Raw genomic sequence first — 21,135 nt, 5'->3', positions numbered from 1 at the left:
ACGTCACACCACAGCAGAAATAATATTTTGTACACTATTAATATTTTACACTACTTTTTTAAATATTTAACGCTAATTTAGAGAATAACAAAGGTTACCTTAATGTAATGGTCAATTGTATGTACTGTGAGTGCCATGTCCTTGCCACCACGACACATTTCCACATTGGCATGACCAGGTAATGTGAAATCAAGTCCAAGGTCAGCTATAGGACAGCCATCCAGATCTAGATGTTCAATAAGGTGGCGACGTTGTGGGTCCTGGGCGAGGCGATCTCTAAGACGAGATACCTGTTGGAGTCTACCCAGTGTAGCATGAACTGCCGGGCACACGTGAGCCAGGTCAGGTAGAGAGAGTGTTCCTTCGTGCCCCAGTAGCCAACGATAAAATACAACACTGAACGGCAGATCCAGCTGTTGAAAATTAGAGTATATAATCCCATTTAACAATTCCACAAAAATTTAAAACGTTTCCAATTCTGAGCAAAATAGTAGAATCAACAATAATAACTGTTTATCTTTGAACAGTAAATTCTGATGAAAGCAACACACTGATATCATACACAATAAAGACTACGCACTTTTTGTTGCCAATGTCAACTCAATATTAGAGTGAACCAAATTACAGTTTTTTGAACACTATTTCTATTACAGGTAAGAAATTTGCTATTTCTTATCAAAATTGCTAGTCCAGATCTCCAGCTGGAAACCATCACCACAGTGTCAAATATTAAGAGATATTTTCTTCTGGTAATCTGACCCTCTTACCAATCTAGTGCCTTCAGATTCGGGTTATGTCATTTACATAAATATTAGGAAGTATATGTTTGATACAACTTCTTCAGCCACTGTTCCTCTTGCACTGCCAAATAAATGGCATCAATTATAACTGTAAATGGAAGGCCAACAAACAGAGCAGTATCTGGAAAATGGCAATAGATGGTCAAATTCCAGCTGATGATGAATGGCATGTCGTATTAGAATACTCTTCCACATACAGTAGTTTCAGAAATGCTACGTTATTACTACTTCTGCTGATCTCCAGTGTAATTTGTAAGAAACTCCTAAGCTTGGGTAGCAACTTACCATCTCTTTACATCTGAATTACAGACACTCCCACACAAACTGATGCATCAGTTTTATATGGTCATAGAACAGGAAAGTGTTCTATCCGAGGATTGCATTTTTGTGGTCAAAAAGACTTTATACCACATTTATCTTTTCTCTAGTTCTAAATTTTCATTTTAATGTCATTTATTTGCAACCACTTTATGACAGAAAGCAAAATGTCTTAACAAATTCGTGGTTTTAGATGTCCAAGGTTTGTGTGAATTTGTCAGGAAAGAGTGGCATAACTACTCAAGTCACCAATGTAGTTAATAGTAACATGCTGCAAAAAAATTATGCAAGAACTTAAGTCATGATGATCATGACATCGATAGCTCTTTTTTTTATTTTTTATTTATTTAATTATTTAAATGTCAAGTTCCGTAGGACCAAACTGAGGAGCAAAACTCCAAGGTCATGGAACGTGTCAGTACATGAACTTACAACATAAAAAGTAATAACAGATAAAAATAAATGTTCATGAATCTGAAAGATCAGTCCATAAGTTTAAGCAAACGCTATCAGAAATACAATGAGAATCATCTTAATTTTTCAAGGAACTCCTCAACAGAATAGAAGGAGTGACCCATGAGGAAACTCTTAAGTTTCGATTTGAAAGCGCGTGGATTGCTGCTAAGATTTTTGAATTCGAGTGGCAGCTTATTGAAAATGGATGCAGCAGTATACTGCACACCTTTTTGCACAAGAGTTAAGGAAGTCCGATCCAAATGGAGGTTTGATTTCTGCCGAGTATTAACCGAGTGAAAGCTGCTTATTGTTGGAAATAAACAATATTGGTAACAAGAAATGACAATAAGGAATATACATATTGAGAGGCCAATGTCAAAATACCCAGACTCGTGAAAAGAGGTCGACAAGAGGTTCGTGAACTCACACCACTTCTTGCCCGAACCGCCCATTTCTGAGCCAAAAATATCCTTCTAGAATGGGAAGAGGTACCCCAAAACATAATACTATACGACATAAGTTAATGAAAATAAGCAAAGCAGACTAATTTACGTGTCGAAATATCACTCACTTTCGATACCGTTCGAATAGTGAAAATGGCAGTATTAAGTCTTTGAACAAGATCCTGAACTTTTCATGACAGCTTACTATTTATCTGAACACCTAGGAATTTGAACTGTTCAGTTTCACTAATCATATGCCCATTCTGTGAGAATAAAACGTCAGGTTTTGTTGAATTGTGTGTTAGGAACTGTAAAAACTGAGTCTTACTGTGATTTAACGTTAGTTTATTTTCTACAAGCCATGAACTGAGGTCATGTACTGCTCTACTTGAAACCGAGTCAATGTTGCACACAACATCCTTTCCTACCAAGCTAGTGTCATCAGCAAACAGAAATATTTTAGAGTTACCCATAATACTAGAGGGCATATCATTTATATAAATAAGGAACAGGAGCGGCCCCAACACTTATCCCTGGGGCACCCCGCACTTGACAGTACCCCACTCAGATCCCACATCACAGCCGCTATCAACATTGTGAATAATGACCTTTTGCTGCCTGTTGCTAAAGTAAGAGGTGAACCAATAGTGAGCTACTCCCCTTATTCCGTAATGGTCCAACTTCTGGAGCAATATTGTGTGATCAACACAGTCAAATGCCTTTGTTAAATCAAACAATACGCCAAGCGTTCGAAACTTTTTGTTTAGCCCATCCAGTACCTCACAGAGAAAAGAAAATACAGCATTTTCAGTTGTCAAACAACTTCTAAAGCCGAACTATACATTTGATAGCAAATCGTGTGATATAAAATGATCAATTAACCTTACATACACAGCCTTTTCAATAACTTTTGCAAACACTGATGCCATAGAAATAGGTCTAAAATTATCTACATTATCCCTTTCTCCCTTTTTATAAAGTGGCTTTACTACTGAGTACTTTAATCGCTCAGGAAACTGACCATTCCTAAAGGAAAAATTACAAATATGGCTAAATACAGGGCTAACATGTGCAGCACAGTACTTTAATATTCTACTAGACATTCCATCATAACCATGAGAGTCCTTAGTCTTCAGTGATTTGATTCATACTTTTTGCCTTGCTAATAACATTTTTAAGCACCTTACAATACTGTTGGTAATGGGCTACTGTAGCTTGATTGTGACTACTTCTAACATTTTGATATAATTCCCGCTTTGTTCTACACGATATCCTTATCCCACTAGTCAGCCAACCGGGCTGTCCATTACTGCTAGTACCCCGTTTAGAATGTTCTAATGGAAAACATTGTATTTATCATCTATATTATCGGCACCATAAACATCTTGCCACTCTTGTTCCTTGACAAGTTTTCAAAAACTCTCTATTGCTGTTGGATTAACTTTCCTACGTAGTTTGTAATTAAATATGACATTGGTTAGAGTACAAAAACCTTTTAGTGTTAAAATTTGTGCATCATGGTCTGAAAGGCCATTCACCCTTTTACTAACAGAATTCCCATCTAGTAATGAAGAATGAATAAAAATATTGTCTATGACTGTGCTACTGTTCCCCTGCATCCTAGTTGGAAAAAACACAGTTTGCATCAGATCATATGAATTTAGGAGATCTACCAACATCATTTTTCTTGCACAATCATGTACAAAATTAATATTGAAGTCACCACATAGAACTACTTTCTGGTACTTCCTACAAAGTGAATCAAGAACCCTCTCTAGCTTAAGCAAAAATGCTCTGAAGTCTGAGTTAGGGGACCTATAAACAACAGCAATTAGAAGTTTAGTTTCACTAAGTTCAACTAATGCTGCACAACTTTCAAATATCTGTTCAGTGCAGTGTCGTGATACGTCTATGGACTCAAATGAAATACTGTTTTTTACGTACAGAGCCACTCCCCCACCCCGCAAGGAACTCTGAGAAACAGCCAGCTAATCTGTATCCTGGTAAAGGAAGCCTCTGAATTATCAAATTATTTAAGTGGTGCTCTGATATACCAATAATTTCAAAGTTAACATCTATTAGCAATTCACTAACTTTATCTCTAATACCTCATATTTTGATGAAATATGCTAATTCCTTCTCTACTTGGAAACATTACATCCTCTGGAGGTGAGACCATAGTTAGAGGCACTTCCTTTAAGCAGGTATACCTATCAGCTGACTTCAGTCTAAAAAAGGTGCAGCTCTAACACCAACTACTACAGGAATTTTTCCATGAGTGATACCACTACCACCACCACCCTCTACACTGTCACCTATAAGCTTAGCCAGCCTCTCCTTCCCATACCTATTGAGGTGCAGGCCGTGCCTAGTGAAACCCCATCTACTGATAGACCCAACTGGCACCACTGAGATGTGATCCATGCCCTCCGCCATCAGTGCCCTCCCCAGCCCCACATTAACGCGCCTAACAGCCGCATTAAGGTGAGGCCGATCATGACACTGAAACAGTTGCACGAAATGCACATTAGTATCACCAGTTTGAGTAGCTATCTTAACCAAGTCACCACTGACATCATATTCCCCGTCCCTATAGAGACTGCTCCACCCACTATCACTACCTGATCCTCTTTCGTAAAATTCTTACATAACTCCCCTATGCTTTCAGTCACCTGAGCCAACCCTGCACTAGGCTTCACAATGCTGGTGACCTGGTACTCACTCCCCAACACTTCCTGTAACTGCTGGCCCACACCTCTACTGTGGGAACTACCTAGCAGCAGAACCTTCTTTCTTCTAGACTTCAATAATGGTCTCGAAATTCTCTGCCTACTAAGAAAGCAGCTACTTGTATTAATACTACAACACAGCCGATACCAATACCAGCAAAACTTCACAAAATTATTAGCTACAACCAAAAAATTAAAACTACCACTGTAACACTAAGCGAAGTTAAAACACTATATGAAAATTTTACTGAAATATTTCACTAGAAAGAATAATAAACGTCAGTTGAAAACTAAAGCACGAAAATTACTAATGACTTCAACACACTGAAAACTCTCTAAAACACAGCGAGCGAACGATTACAAAGTTTATTAAGTCGTTATTTCATCACAAACGGCACGCAACACCGCTGAAATCTATTAAATTTAATAACTGTAGTACAGAGCACAAATGAGTTTGTCAGTACTTAGTTTATAACTGCTACAGCTGCAGTGCACACCGCAAAATGTAAACACACTACTGAGAGATTACTGAAATTCTTTCTAGTGAAATATTTCAGTAAAATTTTCATATAGTGTTTTAACTTCGCCTAGTGTTACAGTGGTAGTTTTAATTTTTTGGTTGTAGAGATTACTGAAAAAAGGGGAGGAGAATAGCTTCTTTTTAAAAGGTATCAGAAAAGGTTGCGCTGATGACTTAGGTGTAATGATTAAGCAGGCAAATCTAATCACATATTGTACTTTTATTGAATTTTGTACATTATACCAATATCTGGGAGGGATTTAACTGCATCTTATGAAATACACAAAAACGAAACTTACCATTCTGGAATCCATTACAGCTTTTGCCATTAATTTTCCAAGAAACCTAAATTTGCTCTTGACTTTGGCAACAGTACTGGACTTTGCTGTGCGAGGAAGAGGTGTTGGGAAAAGGCCAACCGGTGAATGAATGTAACTGGTGCCACCTTCACTGTCAGTTGGCTCTGTACGTTCTCCATTCCATAACTCCAAATCTGCACGCTGCAGTTCACGAGATACGAGAGCATAGAACTCCAATGTAGGACCAAGTCCTGTTCCCACCTGTAACATAACAAAAAATCAGTGGCCTATGGCCAAATATTGAATGCACTGAAAATAATGTCTGCAACATATAAAAGAATAACCTTTTTAACAGATTATACACAAACATAACAAAACTGGCAGTTTATATGAGAAATGCTAGAATTTTTTAAATATGGTTTTCATTTGAAAACCAATTTAGTCAGCAATGATTTTCTTAAGATAAATCCATGCAAAAAAAAAAAAAAAATAAAAAAAAATAAAAAAAAAATTTATTATAATAATAATGCAAAGACTGGCAGTGTTAAAAAATTAAATATGTGCTAAAACTAAAGAATAAACATTATTTATGAACCATAGAGTGTGGCCAGTGGCAGCATACTGTATTTGCAGCTGTAGCAAGAGCATGTGTCACTCACAACATACACGTATTACAAATGTCATGTATTATGAAGCTCCAGGATGATGTGCATTTTGGAGAGAAAGCAATTCAATTTTTATACAATTACATAGCAGTAGGTGAGAAGATTTATGTTAATTCAGGGTGTATATGTGCACAAGTGAGGGGGTGGAGGAATCCCGGATTTCCCGGCTAAAAATACACTTTTTCTGTGTTAAATGACGATATACTTTCCCTTGGAACTGTGAAAATTATCAATCCTTTGGATGGTTAAGGTTTTATATACCAGCGTAGAACTTTCCAGCACTTTACAAAAAAACAGCAAAACTTTGATGTGCAGCAACATGTATGTTGCATATTTCCATTTTAAGATGTGCTGCATATTTTCATATTGCGAAAAAATAAATTCAAATTCCACCAAACACAGCACATTAGTTTCTGAGGCATTGAATTAGAGATCGCGAAGCGATTTTGTAAGCCAATCATACCTCATGTCATCTCCCCAACCGATGACAGCAGATATTCAGTGCACAGGAAACGTGATGTAGTCAGCCAATAGCAACATTACTGTTAAGTAGTGCAAACACGTAAATGGGAAAAGTCACAAATGTGCCAGTAAAATTTTAATAATGACATAAATGTCTGGTCTTCTGGGCTCGAAATTCTTTTAAGTGGCTGGTCCTCAAAGCATTAAGTTTTAAATGAGAGTCAAACTATCTCTGATTTATAATACAGTCTCACATGCAAAATAATTCATCTGGCATAAAATAAAATTTACTTTGAAAGTAACGCTTTTCAATCCACCATTCGCAGTATTTTCCTGCTACCTGTTAGAAATAGGTTCATTTCAGCAGTTACCAGAGAGCGCCAGAAAATGGGCATTCCTGCGCATCCACAGCTATGTATAAAGCTTTAACGGAGCTTACATTACTTCATAAAAGAAAAAGGATGTCAGAGGATACTCTAAGAGCATTGAAATTTTGTGAACCATAATAAATATGTAATTTGACTTACTGCTATGAGTACTCTATTGGTAGCTTACTATGCAAACCTGTTCAAGAAAAATATAGCGAAAACCTTTCTAGCATCCAAGATCAAACTCATTATTTGGCCCTTGTTCAGTAGTAGAAACTAATCTGGACACCCTATTTTTGTTCTTCCATACTCCTACAAACTCTTACTTCATCAATCTCTCCATAAAATTTTTCCACATTAAACACACAAATCAACAACAACAATATAAAAAAAGGATAGATTCCTGCTCACCATAAAGACTGAATTACAGACAGATACAATGGAACGATTGTTATAATTTAGCTTTTGGCCCAAGCCTTCTTAAGCAAGCACCCCTCAGGCACCCGACTGCCACCTCTGGCAGCTCGGACTTGCATGCATTCCAGTCTGAGGAGCTGAAGATGACTGTGTGCATGTGTGTGTGTGTGTGTGTGTGTGTGTGTGTGTGTGTGTGTGTGTGTGTGTGTGTGTTTTTTTGTTCTTTTCTGAAGAAGGCTTTGGCTGAAAGCTAAATCTCAATACAGGGTGTATACGTGGACAAGAAAAAAAATTCCCAGATTTCCCGGTTAAAAATACACTTTCTCCCGGGTGAAAACATACTTTTTCCCTGTTAATTGACAGTATATTTTCTCTCTGAACTGTATAACTTATCAGTCCTTTGAATGATTATGGTTTTATACATGGGCATAGAATTTCCCGGCGCTTTATAAAACTAAACACGGAGAAAAACCACGTTTCGGAAAGATCTTTGATGTGCTGCAACATGTACGCTGCATATTTTCGTATTGCGAAAGTATAAATTCGAATTCCACCAAACACCGCATGTTACTTTCCGAAGCATTGAAATCGAGACTGCGATGCGCTTTTGTAAGCCAGTCATAGCTCATGTCACGTGAACTCGCCACCCGATGACAGCGGGTATTCAGACCTTAGGACACGTGATGTAGTCAGCCAATAGCAACATCACTGTCAAGTAGCGCGAACACACAAACAGAAAAAGTTAATGGTTTAAATTAATATACACAGTGTTGCTACACGAAACGAAAAGCTTTCACATATAATATTGGTCTATAAGATTAATACGCTGCAAGAGAAGCTAAGCTGTCACATATAATGTTGGTCTTTTAGACGCGTATTACAAATTACGATACATCACACAAATGTGCCAGTAAAATTTTTAATACCGACATAAGTGTCTGATCTTCTGGGCTCGAAATTCATCTAAATGGCTCAACATCAAAGAGTTGATTTTTAAATGAGAGTCGAACGCTCTGTGGTGTAAGAAATTCATCGTACATTCTCGTACATTGTTCAACTTGCGTAAAAGGAAATTTACTTTGATGGTAATGCTTTTCAAACCAGCATTCGGAATATTTTCCCACGACCTGTTAGAAATAGTTTCGTTTCAGCAGTTGCCAGAGAGCGCCAGATGACAGGCATCACCGTGCTTGCGCAGCTACAATGCATTTTTTCGTACGTGTAAAACATTAAAAGATCTTACATGATGTCATAAAAGAAACAAGACATCAGAGGATACTCCAAGAGCTTCGGAATTTCGTGACCCATACTAAAATGTGCACATTTAAAGTGCACATTCGTATGTCCAGATTCCCAGGACGTAGGCCATGCCCTGATATTAAGCGTATCAATGTGGTTTTCGTGATTTAAATTTTCTTGGAGTACCAATACTGTATCTCATGTTTGGTTGTTTATTATGGCACAATGCCATACCTGCTAGAAGTTGAAAACGTGCACTTGAAATGCAGTGAACAATGTGTGGAATTAAACACTTTGTTTCAAATATATTGTCTGCTTCAGCGTAAAAAGATTAATAAAAGGAAATTTCTTTAGCAAACCGACAAAAATAGCTTCATTGTTCAGCAAGGCAATTAATGTTCGACTGTCAGGAAGGTGGAAATAGAATAAAATCTGCTACTAACAACACATTTTGGCCTTCCATAATTATGTGAATGTATTTTAATTCACGTGATAGCTCGCAGCCACAGAAATCTGTTTTGTTTTCTTTTGACGTGAGAGCAGTAAACGAAGAGGAAATAGCAAAATCACTGAATGTAAACACGGGTCACGTGGAGATTACCCACTTCCCCACTATAGCTCAGACTGCTCTGTGCATCAGCCCATAGTCTACTACGATATTTCTGAACCGGGGCAATACCCCGCCACTCCCTCGAGCATTTGAGATAGGATTAAAAAAACACGAGATTTTTAAAAATATATTCATTTTGTAGCGCACAGCTTTCTGAAGAGCCTGATGCATAAAATGTATGTGTTCGAGGAAATGTAGGACATGTTATTTGGTCTCAAGTGTGCCAAAGTGCAGTGCCTCACCTCCTCACACAGCATTCTTCTATTGCACGTCACTGTATTTCGCTATGTGGAATTTAAATGTGTATCTTTTGTACTGGATGCCATCAAACCATATTCAGGACAGTGGAAATTAGAATGTCCTGTGGTGCCTCTCCTGCTTACAGTCAGCCGGTTTCACATCCTGTCCCTCTTTTTCATTTTTTTTTCGTTTTTTTTAAGAACTCTTCAGGAAATTTGCACTCTTTATTCCCTATTAGCTAACAACTTGCTGCTTTGTGTGACATAAAATTGAATATAGGATACATAGACCCAGTAAAAACATGAGACAAGCAAGGCAATGCACATTTCTTCAATCCTTAGCTCCTAGAATTTTTCTCTCTCTAATCTTGCTACAGTTTTATATGGCGTGCTTTTCTTTCTGCGAAAGAATCTATTACCTCAAAGACCGTCAAACGTTTTGCTAGACGAAAAATCGAAATGTCTCTCTCTAATATTGAAAAAGCTGTTAATACAAATAGGACCCAAGACGGATGTGGTTTCCCTATCTGATTACGTCTATTTTGTCACTGTCTGCTAGATAAAACAAACAAGGCCTTTCTAATACTGCAACAATTTTAACACATACTAAATAAACGAGACTGTTTTGGCACAAAGGGTCTGTTTTGTAACGACAGAATATAATTCACAAAGTACCAATATCAAATGCCTATTAGGCCTACTACAAGAAAAAAACTTTACGTTAGAGAATAGTTTCACACTTCATTCATACGTTTCAGTATCTCAAGCATGAGATCGAATAGTAGTAGTAGTAGTACGAAATTTTTATACAAACCTGAAATCGTCATATTGTTCCATAATTTGTGTGATGTCCCAGTTTCTTCTCCTTCCTCGTTCTAACAAACAGTCTTGTTATCACTAATTCTGTAACTATTCCTGCCAGTGTCAAAGCTTATTCACAGGTTAACTTCAATAACCCCGCCAGAATCACCGGTTTAGTTATCTCGCGATTATTCTCCGGTTAGGCGTTATTACATGTTCGTACAACGCGTTTTCCGTGCTTCTTCCAGAATAGAACTTAAAGCGGCTGCTAGCTGGGGACTATACAACTGGCCCTTACTAGTACAGCGATCTGTCCAAAAATTTTCCGTCAAAATTTGATTTTCTTCGATACACCGAGAAGGTAATATGTAATCTTTCTTACCTGTTATTCGTTTATTTCCACTCCTGTAGTCTGAATCTATGGATTTCGCTAGTAATTATAACAACGCTCATCATTCGCAAACCCAATCAACCACACAATCAAGACAGTGGTTGGCATTCAGCCATTCGGCTTTACTCTGGTCAGTTCGTATAGCCGCTTTTGTCTGTAGGAAAGTTTGTTTCTACATGCGACGAGGATTCCCCTCACAGAGACATCATGTACACTACGCGCGCATTCACAAATCAACTTACGATTCATTCAGAAATCAAATTAGAATACGTTCAAAAACTGACAGGGATGCGTTTCAAAGTCATATGAATAATCTATAGACTAACGTGCGCTGGATGCTGGTCGCTTTGTGAAATAAGGTTCTCCCCCCCCCCCTCAAGAAAATGAATTTGCCGCCACCCCCACCCCCTCCTAGATCTGGACCTGCTGCGCATGCATGAATCTGGCAGCTTGGGCGCTCCAGTAAAATTTTTCCCGGTACCATCTAGCTGCTTGCTGCGACTGCTTACACAGCCAACAGCCACATTTCTGTAGCCAGAAGGGGGAGAAGGTACTATTCAACTGCACATGCACTTGATCCCACTCGTAACTGCTAAAACGAATCTACTGTAAACCCTTGTGATGGCACGCTCATAGGAGGCACTTTGTTGTTACGAAGCTCTGCATAGTCTTCCTATGGTCTTTGACACATTTTGTATGAGCACTGTGTTTTGTTGCTGTATCTGGCGCATTTCCTATGCAATTTAAGTTTTATTTTCGTTTTTTCTCTAGTTCATGCTTTATTGCTGCAGTATTATCTGCAGTAGCGGGATACAGTAATATCCTTTGTTAGAGTATCGGTTCTTACCAGTCAAAATTACAAAAATTTAACTGAAAACAAAAGCAATGAAAATTCCCGGAATTCAAAAAATTCCCAGGTTTTTGCCGGATGTCCCGGTTCTCCCGGGTCGTATACACCCTGTAAAAATCTGTTTATTATTATTTACTATGTAGGTTGCACCTGACAATGTGGCTTTAGGCCACGAAACCAGTTCTGTTTCAATAAAACAACAATTTTAATGGCTATGAATGGACTTATTCTTAAAATCATGCCTTTCCACAGCTGTGGATGCCCAGAGTATAAAACACTTTGTAAAGATCTCTTTGTTGTTCCTGTCTGCAACTAAATTTATCATCTTTACGACTGAGTGGCAATCTATCCTTTTACTTGTATTGTTGATATTCCAACCTAGAGTTTTTATTGTCTGAAATCAACAATAACATCTTTAAACATAGTAAAAGCCCAAGGTACCCCACTAGCACTTTGTTTCAAGTTGGACAACAGCCACTTACTATCCACTTATGCCATAACCCCCATTCTCTCCATTTCCCAAGTGGAAACTGTATCTCCACCCCATCTTTCCGTCCCACAATCCCCCTTGACCTGCTTTAGTCCTTAATTTGCAGCTGCCTCTGACGCCCTTCTTGTCATAACTGTTACCATTCCATTTACAATCCCTCTCCCGCCATCTTTCCACATAAACACCAACCACTTCCGATACTTTTCTTTATTACCCAACTTTGCTTGGGCTTGCAGGCTTCAAGTACACATATTGCTATCCTCATTAAACAACTAATGACATTATAAGGCCCTTTTTCTTTTTTATTATTAACTGCCTCTTCTAAATATGATTCTCAATTACAGATAGTATTTTTGTATGCCTTCGGTTGCACTAAATTTATAACCTGAAGCTGTACACAATACGAACACAAGTTTTTATGGTGCATGTTTATATTTTATCAGTACAAAGACTCATTAGTCTGTTAGTTCAGTCTGGAAGGTATACAGATAAAATATCAGTAAGATAAATGAATTTTTCTGGGACTGTATTCCCAGAAGGTAATTGTTCACACAATCTTATTCTTTAGTCAGGAACGTCGCAATGAAAAGGAAAGATGTAAGATTTTACTTTCATAACCCTTGAATGCTTTGGGAAATATCTTCTAAATCTAGAAAAACTGTGCATGAAGAAATGTGCAAGTGGAGCTGTGTAAGGTTTAGCTGTAAATATATTGTTCAATGACTGAATCCAAAGACACATTTGTCAACTACGTTTATCAGCCAATAGACTTGGAGAGTGAAAATTTAAAAATATAAAAAATAAAAATAAAAAAAATAAATAGTAAAAAAACCACACACACACACACAGCGAGCAACTACAAAAATCATTTACTGAAAAAATAAATTATTTTTCCAGCTTATGACAAACAAAAGCCATATTCTTATAAAGAAAAAGTTTACAAAAGCTGAAGCAAGAGGATGTTATTTGCATAAAATTACACTTTGTGCAATGAAAATTATAATTCCTTTAATTAAAAGTTTTAATGTTTCAATATGAGGATAAATCTTTCAGAAAAAAAAGTCTTATCTAAACTTCATACTCTGTTAAATTTGTTGGCTGGAAAGTAACAAATATATTTAGATCAAAAAAGGACTAATCAATGGGACCATATTCACTACAGATGTTTTAAAAAGAGCTAGCTACTCCAATGTATTCTTGGGCACTGCTGTGTAATAAACAAACTATGGAATTTCACTTTGTTTCTTCTACTAAGAATTATTAATTTGTTTCATATCACTAAATTTACAAATTTAATGCCAATATACGACACTAGTATACATGTCTGACTTATGCTTGAAACATGGACCACTGTACACAAGAAAACAGTGCAATATGTGTTGGTGATAGTAAGTAGCATACACAAATTTTAAAAATGGCATCCCTTACCTCATCATGATACTGGACTTCAAGTAAAGCTCTGGAACTAGCCAGCTCCTGCATAAGGTGTTCAGCTTGCTTCAATATGTCGTCACGCGATATGACACGTTTACGTCTGTCGAGTCGTGGAGTTACACGTTCCTGGGAATCTGAATTGCTAAGTTCTGGTGTCGAATCCAGCAACCGCTGCAGTGCTCGGTCACGGTCGAAGGAGGTTGCATAGAAAAGTAGCTGACGTGTCTCAAATGGAAAAAGAAAGGGGCTGAAACAATGAAAAGTAACTTAAAACGCATTCACACATTTGGTGTCAACAAACCTGCAGGCAAAAGTATTATTACTAAGAACATAATTGTGGCCAATTGGAAGGAGGAGGCCCTTAAGCACTAAGTAGCACTGTGCGTTACTTGGTGCTCATTTTTTAAAGCCTGTGTTTCTGCAGAAGTAACGCTAGTCATTCACTCACTCCCACTTTGTCAGCTGTAAATACAACTCTGGATCTTTACTGTACTGGTGTGTGTGTGGGGGGGGGGGGGGGGTGGTAGAGCTACTAGACTCTACCACAAGTTTTTACAAAAGATTCATGAGCAGAACAGCTTGAATTTAGTGTAATTATCAACATAAGTTTGAACTGGTTTTTTACTGCTGCTGCTGCTGCTGCTAGGGGCAGCTTAATGTTGGCAGCCTCACAGAGAGAAATATCTTTCAACTACAGCCAATTTTCTCTTCCTCTGGCAGCACCAGTAAACTCGTCAAGTTACTGTGGACAAACAGTACTAATATGACGACGACCACCACCACCACCACCACCACCACCACCACATTATACAATGGGATTTGAATTTTGGATGTTACTTCCTGATTACTTCCTGTACCACATGCCTTTTCTGAGATAAGACTATGGTAGGCACTACTACTGTGCAGCACCCGAGTATTTACCCTTTGTTTTTCCATGTCCTTTATCCTTCACTGTGGAGGATTTTTTTAGGTATTTTTTCAACAGCTTTAGATATAATGAAATATCGAAACTTTTATGCCATTCAGCCTTGCTCTAGTAATTCTTGATTCTAGCTGACACTGTGAGTAAAAAAAACTTGCAACTTTAGATGTTTAGATTGCAGGAGGGGTCATAATGGTAACACAAATGGTGAGCCATCCTCCCTTCCTGTTCAACCAACATTTTGGTTGGTATTGTGGAGACAGTCACCATGTCATAGGCAAACAGTAGCATATTTTATCAAGTATTAGCAACTTCGGCATCCGTTCAGATCTCGCAGTACGGTGATGCTTTTCAATGTGAGAGCTAAACAAACCATGTCTCCTGCTGATGATGACATATGCTTTAGAGAGCGGTGTACTTAACAAGGCAGATCTGCCTAAGTTACAAGAATGTGAAATGATCAGTCTTGCAGAAGACTATAAGAAAGAGAATTAGAATTTCTCAGAGAAGAAATTCAAGTGGATCTGTCAATGACAGAGACAGAGTATTGCACAGCTCAAGTGGTTTGGCCATGTGAAGAAGATGAAAACAATATCTATATAGAAACGTGCCAGGGGAAGACCAATAGGATAACTCAGAAAAAGATGGCTGGATCAGATTAAGGAAGTTCCAAAGTTTAGAGGAAAAAACTGGAAAAATGTATCAAGACAAGAAGTATGAAGTGTGCTTTTTAACAAAGTAACATTTTGAAATAAAAATTAAGCAAGTAAGCTTTTCTTAGGAATTTTATTTTTTGCTGAAAGCCTGTTCTTTAGTCTACTTTTCTACAAACTCCCATCAATATTAATATGCTTATTTTTCTTACAACCAGCCTTGAATAAATTCCTCATAGAAATCTGTTAACTGAGCATAACTTTCTATAAGGATGCAAGGAAGATGAACACAATGAAAGCAACAGCAGAGCATTCATCACTTGAAATTCTGGGCAAGAAAAGGTACAACAAATGAGGAACAAAGATGGGCACATTCCAGCATTATCCAATATGCATACATATGCAGGCTTATTATCAATGGATACCCTGCTTTAAAGAAAATCCATTTCAGCATTCAAGAAGTGCAGTTCTTTAATGGAAGTTATTTTTTTTAAAATCTTTGTTTTCAGCACAAAACATCTCTGGCATTTTTTTCCATTGAAATAAGTGATCCAGCAGCCCGGAGAAAATTGAACTTAGCAAGTAAAAGGTAGCCATTAAACACACACACACACACACACACACACACACACACACACGCACACACACAAGTGCGCGCAACAGCCTTCAGGGCTGCTGAAAGTACTTACTTTGTGTGATCTCCATGCCTGACTTATTTCAATTCTGGATTTACCATTATCCTGGTGAAGTATAATGGAAGCTGTGGCATCTAACAGAGGTTGAATCAGTGATTTTTTCTGAAGGACTATCAGTACAGATCTTGTTCAATTCAAGAAAAAAGATTTCTGAATATCTATGAATCCCAGATGAAGTGGTAATTCACATTTGTCTCTTATTTTTATGACAACATTTACAATTCGAAAGTGATCCACTGTAATACATCCATTTCTAATGTCTGCTAGTTCCTCAGATTGATTAAATCCAAAGCTTTTCAAGTGTGGAAAGTGATTATTTTAGTGAATACCTGCAAGATTATGTGGAGGAAACACAGGTCTGTAGTTTTTAAATATATTGTTTGTCTCCTTTCTTGCAAAGTAGAATCATTTTGGCAAATTGTCTCCTTTCATGTGTAGTCTGTAAATCCTACACATTTAACCTTTTCCTTTGAAGTATCATCATTCTAGGTGCCTTTCCTTTCTTTACAACTTCGACAGTTTCATATATCTGTTCTGGCATCACTTTTGGAGTGCCCCTATTCTTATTATTAACTATATGTGCTCCTGGATTTAGCTCTTTTCATTGTTTTCAATTGTTCATTTTAAAAATTTTCACAATTTCTTCGCACATTGTATTAAGACACAGCTAATCAATCATGTTTAATTCAACATATTCTTTCATGTTATTATTGTCCTTGTCTTTAAACTGTTGCTTTCACTTTAATAATTTTCTTCTTCTATTTGAGATTTTCTTTTATTTCACTCTTAATGAACCCACATTTTTTTATGTTTGCTCAAGTACTGCCCATTCTGTCATCATGAAATACTACAATAAATGTTTATTGGCTTCAGACTACTAAAGGAAGGCAGACATGTACTAACACATAACAATACACAAGTTTTTGGTGAGAGTGTATTACACGAACAAAAATCACATGAACTGAGTTCCAGTACAGCGCTCGTGGCTGCCGCATTGCGGTCGCGAAGTGGGGCCGAGGCAGTTCCAGATAAGTTTTATAGTCTTGACGATAATTTATGGATTTGTAGTTTTAGCTTGACGATGTCCACTATGGACAAATAGTAGTTATTGTTATTCTGAAGAAGGTTGGGTTATCCCGACTGAAACCTGGGTAAATTCTAGGTAAACGGTGCAACTGACGCTGTTAATTATTAAAAGTGAGATGACTTGGGTCCAGCATGCCGGGGGAGATAACTTAACTACTCCTCCCTCAACAGTAGTTTAACTAGCAACAATGGAAAATTATGAAACATATCAACTGTCTGTATGTTGTTTGGTAACATTTTAGGTAAATAACCTGGAAGACTATGCTTGGCACGGAGAGCCAGAAGGGGCATCCCACCATGATATGAGCCATGTCTATCAGGCTCTGCAACCGCAACATGAGGGTACTTCTCATTACATAATTTAACTATGGATAACCTGGTATGACTGATGTGGAAGGAGCATAAGATGGTGGACTTCTTCCAGGAGGAACGGAAGGAGGAATGCAAATGGTAGACTTCCTCCAGGAGGAACTGATGGGGAATGTTGAACAGCCATAGTTTATGTGATAGATACAGCAGTACCCCATCAGATGATGATCCATGCCCTCTCATATCTGCACCCCCGATTGCCAAAGTAAATGTTGGGCAATCAGTCACTTCTGTTGCCGTTCTGTCAGCCAGTTTGTTTCCAAAGTACCATCATTATGTGGGACCAGTGTGCGATTTGCAGGGGGGGATTCCCCCCCCCCCCCCTCTGCATCAGACCAACCCATTCTCTGGCTTTAGTTTATGCATCCCAACCTGGGATGTTTATTTCCCACGCACTGGAGTAAAACTTTACATATAATTTAAATTTGTGGAGCCGAACACTGAAAGTTTTTAGTAAGTCTTACTATTAATACTATTAATATTTTTCAGTTTTCTAACATCAGAATAAGTACAGCTTTTCACAAATGTGCCTCTACTTTTTGAATTCCTCTTGTTTACCTGTATGTAGATGATTTTGTAAATAAGCTTTACCTATAATGTACTTTTAAAGATATAACAAGGGATGGCTTTTCTGATAGTGCATACGTGTGAATAGTGAGTTTCGGCATTAACATGTATTTATAAATAGCTGTTTAACCATGTGTAACGCCACGGTCCAATATATAATTCTACTAAACCCCTAAGACATCCCCCCCCTCCCCCCCCCACTGGTAAAAGCACAAATCGCACCCTGTGTGGGACATAAGAAAGACGACTGATCAGGTAGTACGATTATGGTCAGAGAGAAGAACATGAATAGCAGATAACCACAGGGTGAAAAGAATACCTTTGATGAATAACCGGGTGACTGCTCATTGAGTCACTACAATGCAATGTGGTTGAGGGTAGTCTGTTTAGTCTTTGTTGATGGCATCATCTGCTCCATAAAATTACTATGTTCTCACCAACAAACAGTGTTCCCGAATGATGGAAGAAATAAAAGCATCTCCTGTACTGTCCAGGTTTTGGAGCTTTCAGTATAAATGACAGTAGCACCCTGATATTCCTATAGAACAGATGCTGAAATGTCATGAGAGTGACAAAATTTAGGTCCTTCAAATAAATTGGTTCCAATTTGTGGGCTGAGTAGCAACCGAGGTGGTGAGCACACTATAAGGGTGGTTGATTGAGGTCCCAGTGGATGGTCTTGAGACACAATCTAATTAGGAAACCCATAAAAGCCAGCCCCCCCCCCCCCCTCCCTGTTGGAAGGTATCTGGTCCATCATGGTAATGGTAGTAAGTGGAAGAGTTCTGTAGAAAGAAGGATAAACGTTCCAGCCACACAGGCAACTGCAGCAGATGTATCTCTGACAACCTCATCGATACACCATGGTGGAGAGGGGACAGTGGTAACAGCAGAGGTATACAACTGCCAAGTTGACTCAATGCGGCAGTTGGTCTGTCGGGGCTCACAAAGAAGAGAGAATCACCAAAAAGTGACTGCTGTCACAAAGATCAGTCTACGGTGCCCAATGTAGTGAAACCATGAGATTGGGGGAAGAGATTCCCAGACTGATAGCCAAAAAGGGGTCATATATGTGTGCCATCATTGAAAAGACACAGATCAAAATTGGGAAGAAGTTGGTCAGCCAGAAGACTTCTACCCTATCAGAAAAGCTGTTACTCCTCTCTACAATGGGTGGTGTGCATTGAAATGGCCAAACAGAAGCGCAGGGTGGGTGAGCTGCACTGGGGAGGGGTGTAGTGGCAAAGAACTGTCAAATTAAAGAGGTCACCTCTTCAAAATGTGGACATGCTCTGCCTGAGGGTAGACAGACATACATTGCAAACAGTAATCGCTGGGCTTATTCCCAATTGCACAGATACTGCTTCCAATAGTGAGAAATCCACTCACTGCTGACATCTGTATGAAACAAAATAAAGACCTATCTACATGCTCTCTCAAGGTCAGTACAGTTCTGATGGAAGGCATAGTAACCTTGAAGGGTTAAGAATGGTCACTGGTTGAAAGAGTTTCTTGGAGAGCAACACAGACTGCAGGACAGAAGGTGATTAGTTGTTGCAGTTCTGGCACATGACAGTAATATCCAGTGCCATTCAACTGAATTATGTTAAGGGAATCCTTGTTAAGCAAGGAGAGGCCAAGAAGAAGGACAGGACCCAAGATCAGTGTCACCACTGCGGACAGAACAATACTGACACATGTAAGTTCCAACTCAACTTTCTGTGTGTGTGTGTGTGTGTGTGTGTGTGTGTGTGGTCTTCCATGACATCGTGGCCATGGTATAGACAAAATTCAATACCATTGGGACAGGATCAAAGTGATCATACTTTTTCCAGGCTTCAAAACAGAAAGGTGATCAGAGTCCAAGTTTCTGTATTTTACATTACTAAACTAAGGTAGCACACTTCTGGGATTATCTGCACAAATAACACAGAATGATGGTTGCTCACTTGGGGAGTTTTCATGAAGCAGATGACCAGTCTTTGCAAACCGGGCAGTTTGTGTACAGTGGGAACACACATGCCCAACGTCTTGACATTTAACGAACCACATCACGGATGGTAAATACAATTTCATACCTCAATGGTAAGTTTATCAGGAAGCGAATTCTCTCAAAATGCTTCAGTGTCAACTTTGTTGTCTGGTGGGTCTCAATGCAGATGACGTACGAAGTGGACCACTAGCTTCTCCAAGTTTTCAAATAATTCCTCATCTATTTGCAGTAGTAAGTATCGCTGAAAAATTACACCCTGTACCACATTCCAGCTTGGATAGAAGTGACTTAATGATGACAGATCCACTTCATAATTTAGGGACGGAAGAGAATTTCCAAATATATTTTCAATATAATCTACAGGGAATATAGACGAAGTAATCTGAAAGGACTCTCCATCAGTCTGGGCACAAATCAGGAACTACAGACAGTAAGTTTTCCTATATGCTTGATTTTGCTTTCCACCCACGGGGTGGCCAACTCCAGTTGACGGATCTCCCTAAAGGTGCCACCCAGCAAGAGCAACAGCTACCTGGGCTTGATGACCTTGATGGCCACTGCCTGCATTCCTGGTGCCCACGAAAGGACAGGTATCTACATTCCAGCATGCATGGAGACATAAAAGGCTTGGTGTAAATAGGGAGATGCCTGCTGGGTACTGTGTGACCTCTATGCACTGGGCACTCTACGATGGAGTGTAATTTCTTATGTGGCATACTGATTGTCAAGACTAATAAAAATACAAGCTGTACATCTGAATTCTTATGGTTGCCTGTTCTGAAATGTAATCTGATGCTTCATAGTTGAATTTACAGGTGTGTCCATGCATATGACACAGATATCCTTCTGAAAACTGTTCCCGATTAGCTGTCTCTGGCTCTCCATCCTCTGTGTTACAACAAAATGTACCGAGGGTTTTTCTCTCTGTTAATTTCCCTTCTACATCCAGGGCCAACTTCTTTTGTATAGTAGTTCTACTACTGTTCAGTCTTTTGAGTAGAGTGCTCCTGACTTCTCCACTTACTTGGTTATACTGTTATGTGTAGTCAGAGTGTGTCTTAGCAACTTTTTTCATACAAGAAAAGAATGGACGTAAAAATAGCTTTGGCATCAGGTGGCACAATAGAGCAAGAAATTTCAGTTTCAGCTGAGAAGTTATTGCTTATCTTGAGAAGTTATTGCTTATCTTGAGAAGTTATTGCTTATCTTGAGAAGTTATTGCTTATCTTGAGAAGTTATTGCTTATCTTGAGAAGTTATTGCTTACCTTACATTTCAGATACGTGAAGTGTATAACAGAGATTGTGGTTCATCTTACTA

At 38.5% G+C, this 21,135-nt stretch overlaps 1 protein-coding gene across 1 annotated transcript in view; it reads right to left on the bottom strand.

Annotated features, from left to right (window-relative positions):
• The window catches only part of LOC126237009 (E3 ubiquitin-protein ligase TRIP12), a 236,317-nt gene that overhangs the window by 7,804 nt on the left and 207,378 nt on the right, over positions 1 to 21,135 (bottom strand). Inside the window, exons 29-31 of the mRNA XM_049946736.1 lie at positions 13,526 to 13,778; positions 5,566 to 5,826; positions 99 to 413 (exon numbers count right to left, since the gene is read on the bottom strand). Of these exons, the coding sequence (XP_049802693.1) occupies positions 99 to 413; positions 5,566 to 5,826; positions 13,526 to 13,778 (829 nt within the window). The remainder of the gene's footprint in view (positions 1 to 98; positions 414 to 5,565; positions 5,827 to 13,525; positions 13,779 to 21,135) is intronic.

The sequence above is a fragment of the Schistocerca nitens genome, chromosome 2, assembly GCF_023898315.1.
Source record: "Schistocerca nitens isolate TAMUIC-IGC-003100 chromosome 2, iqSchNite1.1, whole genome shotgun sequence".
Taxonomy (NCBI): Eukaryota; Metazoa; Arthropoda; class Insecta; order Orthoptera; family Acrididae; genus Schistocerca; species Schistocerca nitens.
The sequence above is the reverse complement of the archived record's forward strand: the minus strand, read 5'-3'. Positions and strand labels throughout refer to the sequence as shown.